Source organism: Rissa tridactyla, chromosome 4 (assembly GCF_028500815.1).
Source record: "Rissa tridactyla isolate bRisTri1 chromosome 4, bRisTri1.patW.cur.20221130, whole genome shotgun sequence".
Lineage (NCBI taxonomy): Eukaryota > Metazoa > Chordata > Aves > Charadriiformes > Laridae > Rissa > Rissa tridactyla.
Window position 1 is genome coordinate 60723304 of NC_071469.1, and position 8553 is coordinate 60731856.

General features: G+C 41.2%; 1 protein-coding gene across 16 annotated transcripts in view; it reads left to right on the plus strand.

The window, feature by feature from the left end:
* The window catches only part of MARK3 (microtubule affinity regulating kinase 3), a 65267-nt gene extending 57092 nt beyond the window's left edge, over positions 1 to 8175 (plus strand). For 10 of the 16 annotated variants that reach the window (XM_054201305.1, XM_054201301.1, XM_054201299.1 and 7 more), the window contains 2 exons: positions 2951 to 2995; positions 5219 to 8175. In XM_054201305.1, the coding sequence (XP_054057280.1) occupies positions 2951 to 2995; positions 5219 to 5564 (391 nt within the window). In that variant the 3' untranslated portion in view covers positions 5565 to 8175. The remainder of the gene's footprint in view (positions 1 to 2950; positions 2996 to 5218) is intronic. The other 6 variants (XM_054201302.1, XM_054201304.1, XM_054201308.1 and 3 more) reach the window with 1 other exon arrangement.
* The last annotated feature ends 378 nt before the right edge of the window (positions 8176 to 8553 follow it).

Sequence of the window (8553 nt, forward strand, 5' to 3'; positions counted from 1 at the left end):
TGTTCTGGATTTTATTGCAGCATCTTTTCTCCATTCCATAAATTGATCTTACTTGAGCGTCTTTCACTTTTTGCTGTTTTTCCTTATCTTTTTCGACAGTTTTCTTTGTGTTTATTTGTATTTTTAACAGGGTGTACAAAGATGTAAAGAACAGAAAGCACAGCATAACTCAGGACAGATGCATGGAAATATTTTTTTCTTTAAAGCCTTCTGCAAACCATAAAGGAGATAGTGTATAGGCATTGCATGACAAATGACAACATAACTTTCCTATATATTTGTTCCGTTCTCAAGACCAAGGAGCGACTTGGTACATAAAATTAATTTATGTAAGAATACAAGCAAAGGCAGAAAATTTAGAACATAAACTAGGCGTTTGCGGTTCCCGCAGAAGGGCAGTTTATATGAGCAGTGAGGAGGCCTCGGGGCTGCATCTGACTTGCAGACCCACCGGAACAATACTGGCAGTACAGTAAGTGACTGTTCCCAAAGCGCCAGTGCTGGGCTGTAGAACTGGACCGTAACCACGTCCTTCGTGAAGGAACAAGCATCTAGAGCGACTGGCACGGCTCTCCAGTGTTTGGCATGATGGCTGTATTTGAGGGTGCCTGTCACCAAATGCAGTTCCTCGTGCTAAACGAATGGAACACCGAAGCATTGAAAAACTTGAACAAAGTAAGGATTTTCCGAGAGGCTTCCATGAAAGCATGTTTGTTATTTCAAAGCGGTAGGTATTTTGTAAATAACGACCGTACTTAGATTTAGAGTACAGTGGTTTACAAGCCAAACAGTTTGGCTTAACTTCAACCTGAACAGGGTCTGAAAACACCACTAGGGAGTTTTCCCCCCAGACTTTTCTGGACAGATTCCAGTAACAGTAAGACTATTCATTGTTGGGGATACTGGTTATGATCCCATTTTCTACAACCTCTGGCAAGTTTAAAAAATAAATAAATAAAATACATCCATAAATGCATGCAGCTCTTAACAAGGCTGTCGTCTTCCACTTCACAGGAACACAGTTGTCCTTTGAAGACACTGCTCAACTGAAAAACTGAGAACTTGAACTTTAGACTTGTTGCTTGCTTTGCCCAGTAAAACGAGTCTTTCCCAGATCGTGTGGAATGCATGGATTTGTTCGGATGGTACATGTGATAGTTCTCCCCCTGCCCACCTACCCCCATTGCAGTTCTACAGAACTGTTGTAAGGGATGAGTTCATGGGCTGTATACACAGACCTTGGAAATCTTTTTCCACCTTCTCCTGTATCCACCATAGTAAAGTAGCAGGTGATCTTAATCTCCTTACTAAACAGATCATCAGTGCTGTTGACATTTTAAACTCTTAACGTGGGTTTTGGAAATCTGAATCAAGTATTAGTTGCAGTCAGGTACTTGGGAGATCGGGGGGGCTGCAGCCTCTGAGTCAGTTGCCCTCCTGTGTTACTGAGGGGAAGGGAACAATTCTCCCCCTCTTTAAGTTGAATTTTAACAATTGTACATAAAATTGTGCTACAATGAAAATGAGTACCATTAAAAACACTTTGAAGAGCTAGAATTAGTTGAGGACTTGTCAGTTGTTTTCTTCTTCTTATCTTCCTTGTCCTTTTTGCTTGGGACAGCTTTAGTCAATGGAAACGTTTCCTAGCAGAGAGTCCGTCTCGCTGTGTGCTGTGCATACCTCGGAGAGCAGGGCTCTGATCGGCGGCTGTTGGGAGGAACGGCTCACAGCTGAGTGATGGACCACTTAACTGGATTTCTGTTGCAGTAGCAGCGTGAGTTTTGATCCAGGAGCAGGGTCCATAGCCTTTGCAGCAAGGGCTGCCACCGTGCTCCTCCGGGTGCTAGCGCAGCCTCTCTTCCCTTGTGACAGGGACTGCACAGAGTCATCCCACAAACCTGTTCCCTCACTGCAACGCTCAAAAGCGGGGAAAGGAGGAAATTAAGCCTTGTAACATCCCCCACACACCCTGATATAAATACCGCTGTACGGCAAAAAATAAGCTTACTGTTTTACATTCCTGTCCCTAGACACCTGATAACCAAACTGCCTTAATAATTTCCATTGTTCAGTGTAGCTACGTCCTACCTTAGAGTAGGCTTGATAAGGGCCTTACAAAGCTAGCTTCCCCGCGAGCAGAATTAACACGGATTTAGAACGGTGGTACTGCGATAATGGGAAGGCAGAGGAAGGTGATTTTCCCCCTTATTTCTGCTTGATACTGGGCTTTTAAAAAATGGTAGTGATCACCAACATAGCTTTAATCAATGTAAGAAGACAGAAAGTTTGTTTACTCAGATGTTGAGGGTGCGTCAGTGTGGGAATTAATAGGGTGGCCATAGCACAGCTTGACAAATCTTGGATTTACCTCTAAATCTATCTTAAAATGTATATGCATCTTGTTCTTTTGCTTTAAGGTATTTGGTATTGTTTAAGCACCTAATACCTCAGATTTGATGTGCTTGCAAACACACAGGGTGACCAGACTTGTCTGTAAAATACGGTATTTTTTTAAATGCGTATATTATTACCAGATAAAACTTTAATTAGCCTAAAAATAATTGGGAATTATTTCTCTTTTAGGAGGTACTTACTAAATAATACAATAACTTCAATACAGTTTGTAACTTCAGCTTAACATTTTCCGTGTTTAGAAGTTGAACTTTAGTCAGAGTTCTACAGTACTAATATGTATAAACATACATTGTAAAAATCAGTTATGCTCTTTTTAAAAACTGTAGTTTATAGACTTCCATTTGGTTTGACAAGATGTTACATCCTGAATTTGGTCTAACCAATGAAGTTCTTTACATCTTTGTTGCTTTGCATTTTAACACACCTTTGGTATGACTGCAGTATCTTTTAGCAGCTACTCAGATATTGTATATTGTAGTGTAAGATTTGTCTTCTCTTTCCCACTTCCTTTTGCTTCTGCATTCTTTTCAATGAGGCTCCCGACTGAATATGAGAGGAACGGGAGATTTGAGGGCTCAAGGTGAGGGTAAAATTTTTGTTTAAAATGTTACTTAGGTGAGTTTGAACCTTCCTCCCCTTGATTATGTGGCATAGTGGCTTCAGGCAGCAGCTTTTGTTTTGTGTGAGGCTTTGAAACTAAACAAAGAAGCATTTCTGTCTGCAAAACAGCTATTAAAGCACTGACTGACTTGGTTCTGAACTTTCATCTTTCCTGTTGCCTTTTCCCTTGTGTGTTTTTTGCATTTAAGTCGTTATAATTTGCTGTTGTCTTGTAGATGTGTAGGTGAGTGGTCTCTAGTGAGGCTGCAAACGTGTGGGGTAACCACTGAAGGGTGATATTTCTCATCTGCAAAATCACAGATAGTTAAACAATATTTTTCATGTTATAATCTTCTTCCAAAATCTGCATATCAAAAAATACTATAAATGATCAAACTTGTGCTGGTTCTGCCAACTGTTTTCAAGTAGAAAAAGCTTTCACAAATAAATAAGCATTGAATCAGAGTTGGTGTTCCCCCTGCCCCCCCCCCCTTACAGCCTTACTAAATTAAAACCTTTAAGTTAAAACAAAGTACCCCAATTTCCTTGCTGAATTTTGTAACATCTGGCAAATCACGTAGCTGGATTTGACAGCATAATCCTGTGACTCTCACAGTTACTGGAAGTCTTTCTAATAGAATGTAAAATGATTAAATAGGTTATCTTTGAGAGAGATTTATTTAGTTTTGACCTTGCTATCACTTTTTATTTAATTTTTTCATAATTGCCTGCTTAATGGCAGTAGAAGGAAAGCATTTTGTTACCAGAAATTCACTGCCAACTATTTTAAAGAGCAGCTTGACTTAATATTGTAAATTAAACTTTGAAGTTCAACATGAGACCTGAACTGCATGGTTTGTGGTCAGTTAGGTTAGGCGTTTTCAGGAAGATATTTAAGCTTGACAGTCAATATATTTAAGTCTCTTGTCCTGAGGACAAGTAAATTTGAAGAGGCAACTGACAGTGTGCAATGTTCGTAAAGCAAATCTGTCAGATTTTTTCCCTGGAGGTCCAAATGCAGTTCCTTATTCTTTAGCTACGTGACCACTGATTTTAATTGAAGTGTAAGAATCATAGCACTCTAGAAATTTCTGGAACTTTTCTTTGTCCGCTATAACTTTATTTATCCTTACCAAAGGAAAAGCTTTTTTTATTTAAAAAACATAGTAATGCAGACTTGGGAAATGCAGCCTCAGTATTTTGTGCTTTATCTCCTAAAACTGTGACAATAATAGTAACCCTCTTACTCGCTGTCTTTACTAACAGTGTTGAGGAGGTGTCTGATAGTGACTTCCAACTCTCCTTCCTCCAGTCAGCCTCAAAGGCACTCAACTGCATAGCTTGCAGCAGCAAAAGATTTCATCGCTTTACCCCTGTCAGTTGTTGGTATTAAATAAATTGCTGCCCAGCTTAGAGATGAGGTATTTCCTCCCTGTTGAAGGGAACCCCAGTAGCCTCCGATGTGGTGGGTCTCTAGTGACCATCTCCAACACCAGTGCAGGAAGGCCAGAGTGAAACCGCAGCAGCCCGGAACTGAGTGGCACATGTTGGCCCTGGGGCAGTAGGTGGGTGACCCATGGCAAGGTCTCACGGTCCTGCTGTCCTTCCTCCTGCTTGCAGCTGACTACTGTGGGACTCTGTGGGCTCTCTCAGCGCTCGGTCTCTGACCTGCTGCACAGGAGGAGGTGCAGGGGAACCCTTGGGGTCTTTCTGCACAGGCTCATCCCCATTGCGTATGAGTAGGTACCTCCTGTGGGCTGGTGCTCCCTTGTCCTGGGCTGAGCACCCTTTTGTCACAGGTCGCCACTATTTGAATGTTCCAGAAACTTCTAGCGCAGAGCTGGTGTTTCAGCAGTCCACGTGGCCCAAGAATAGGGCTTTGAGCAGAACCTGCCTTAAAATTGAGTCATAGGTGATGCATGTAGTTCTACCTCTGCAAGGTCATTTCCCTCACGCTCTTGACTCCAGTGATTTCCAGTTGTGTCACCCGTCGTACCATACCTTCGTTTCAGCCCCAACAGCTAATGCTTTACCTTGACTGTGTGTTCGTACAGCAGCTAGGAAAGCGGGGCATTGCTCGCAGCCGGAGCCTCTAGATGCTGCTCTAATACCGGCAGTGTGCGTTGAGTGTTAGTTTGCTTCACTAACGTGAAACGTGGAGAAGGTAGCTGGCCCTGCTAACTAATAAATTCCTGTCTTTCAGCCGCAACGTAGCTGCGGATCAAAAGGATGAGAACAAGGAAGCCAAGCCTCGGTCTTTGCGTTTTACCTGGAACATGAAAACCACCAGCTCCATGGATCCCAATGACATGATGAGGGAAATACGAAAGGTCCTGGATGCCAATAATTGTGACTATGAACAAAGAGAGCGTTTCTTGCTTTTCTGTGTCCATGGAGATGGGCACGCGGAAAACCTTGTACAGTGGGAGATGGAGGTGTGTAAACTGCCAAGACTGTCGCTGAATGGAGTTCGCTTTAAGCGGATATTGGGAACATCCATAGCTTTTAAAAACATTGCTTCCAAAATTGCCAATGAGTTAAAGCTGTAACAAGAAAAATAGTTAAGTTGTAAATTAGTTAGCAATTTCAAGTGTTTTTGAGAATTCTGATGGAAATGTATAGAATAACATTTAGGCAATAACTTCTGCATCCTTCTGAATAGTGATATTAAAAAAAAAAAGCTGCTGAGCTGGGAGGGAGAGTTGGACTTTTTTATAAGTGCACTACAGCATTAAAGTTGCCTACTATGTAAAATATTACCCCTTCTGCTTTATTTCCATTGCTCCTAAGTCTTTGACAACAAATTGAAACACAGAATATATTCATTTAAATATGCCTCCTGTTTGTGTGGACGTGTGAATGTACAGTATGTGTGTATAATATATAAAGTATTATATGTAAACAATTCATTTACAACATCGAGCTGTACCAGTACCTCTTTTTGGGCTAATTTTGGTGCTAAAAATTGAAATGGCCAAGGAGGAAACACTTGAGTTAATATTTAAAATAACTGAAGCGATAACCAGTAAATGCAGGTTTACAGTTCACTGCTGTGTTAAGAAAAAAGAAAAAAAAAAAAAAGTGTGTGAAGGGTTTGGATTTACGGTTGTGAACATTATTAGTCCTGTTTTCTAAGTAGATTTCACGAGATTATTAAAAATTCACTTTTACTGAATAAGTCTTGCATTATATTTTGCCCACCTATTTATTATTTAAGTCTGAATCAAATTAAAAAAATGTAGCTGATTTGCGCATTAAAATTTGGGTAAACGCTTCCATGCTTCTGCTAAACTACTAAAACTGTATCTTTGTCCTTTTGGCTTATGAGTATTGATTGCAGCTAAGAACACTTTTCTGTTGTTCCACCGTTCCTCTACAACCGTTCCTCTACAGAATGAGGCAGTCTAAAAGGATGTGCTAAACGCTGACTAGCGACTTTTGCTTTCAGACCAAGTTCTCCACGTTAGACTAGGTCAGACTGATGCAAAGCACAACAGGACTCTCAGATATCAACTGTATTTTGATGCAAGTTGCCACGTCCAGTCGGTGCCGTTCCGAGGTTTTGCTGCACGGTTGGCAATACCCTCCTGCGCCTTCTGGGCATGCACGGTATTGAAACCCAAAAGCGGGAATCAAATTGGCTACCGCTCTCCTCTGTTGTAACGTCCAACTTGCTAAACTACAGCCATGGGCAGTAGCAGTTAAAACCTTTCCTTGCAGCTCTCTTCCAGCGTGCTTCCACTCGGCCCTGGTTGTATGGCTTTCCATGGCTTCGTGCCACTTGTGTCTCCAGCTTCTGCTGCGCGGGGAGTCCACTGCCGCTTTTTTAACGTGCGGTGTGGAAACCCGCCCGTGGTGGAACTCTCGGATGGCCAACGAGCTTTCTGTAGGACGCGAAGCAACTCTGGGATGGTCCCCACTTTTTAACCATCACTGTGGTGAGGCAGATTTGATTTTTTGCAAACTAGAATGAAGAAATTTCTTCATGCGTTGTTCCCTACTGATACTCAGTTTATTTCATCAAGGACTTCTGTAGATAATATCCGGCAGTATCTACCTGACTTTTTGTATTAATGTTTTATGGTTATATTTCAGTGAAGCACTTAAAGCACATGTTAAGTACATGCTTAAACTGGAGCCTAAATTTGCATTTTAAATTTGCAGTGAGCTAATAGTTATTCATAGTACACGGTTCAGATTTGACCCGAGGTGAAAATGCAAAATCCTTAACATTTTGCGAGTTAGTTCTTGTGATCCGTAGTCTCTGAAGGCAGCAGACTTCCCCCTCAGCATCGGTATTGATTATGCTAGTTTAAAGGGTAGTCATAGTTGTTAAATGTAGTAAATATTCCTGAATTTGCATTTTATTCTCTGTATATTCTGTATCACACCATGGCTTGAGAACTCCAGGTGCTACCGGAGTTCGGTTGGCTTTCAGTGCTCTGCCCGTGCCTGTGCTGCTCCGTATGGTTTTTTCCATGAAAACTCCATTTTGTAATAGCAATAAGCCATTTCAGGGCAGTCATTGTACTTTCTCAGGTGAATGGTCACCTCTCCTTTCACTTCCTACGTTTAAAGCACTCCTCCAAATGTATTTTTTTTCACCTGGCAGTGCACTTTGTCGTCTGAACTGGAAAAGTGTTCTGATAAATGATGTAAATCTGTATTCGATGGAAGATCCAAAAGGTTTCATATTAAATGTTTCCTGAAATACTCTCTTCCTACTTCACCTGTTAAGTATGTAATTGTTTCTAGAAAGTGCACCAGTATCATACTTTGGATATTTAAAGTTTGTACTTAAGTATTTTTCTTAAAGTGTTCTCAAGAGTTTCTTTCAGAGTAAATCTGTATTTGAGGTATTAAAAAAAAAAAAAAAGAATTATTATAATCAGAAACAGATTTTTAACAGCTTCCTTCCCCAATGCCTTATATTCTTGCAGCTTGGTTATTTTATACCTGTGTTTCTTTAGCATACTGCATGCTTACTCTTCAGGCCTCCAGGAGTTGCCCGGAAAGGAAAACTGCTTCCTTCGGATCTCCACACCAGAGACTAAATTCTTCCCAAACACAGGCCTTTTATTGTTGATATCCCTCGGGGCTCTGTGTAGCTTTATCAGCTCTGCTGGTGAGAGGACTCTGCAGAACTACGGCTGGTTTTTCTCTCCTTAAGAGACAAGTTTTGAAAATAACGGGAGGTCAGTGTGTGGTGAGGATGTAGCAGCAGGCCCAGGCTTTTTGAGATGCGTCTCTGGCAACTGAGAAGCGGTTTTACGTAACGGCGTGACTGGTGTCCTGGAATGCGTGGTCCGAATGGTGTGTTGGGGGGCATTTCTAATGGGCTTGTGACTAAAGGTTAAAACCCATGTCATCCAGCTCTGAAGATGTCTCTTAGTTGCTGGATCTGGCAGAGAAAAATGTCTTATCGAGTTTGGGTTGCAGGGAGTTGACTGCTTTAAATAAGTGTTTAAAGATATGCACATTAAAAAAAAAAAAAAAAAAAATCGGCACACTGAGCAGGAACAAACAAGTTCAGATAAA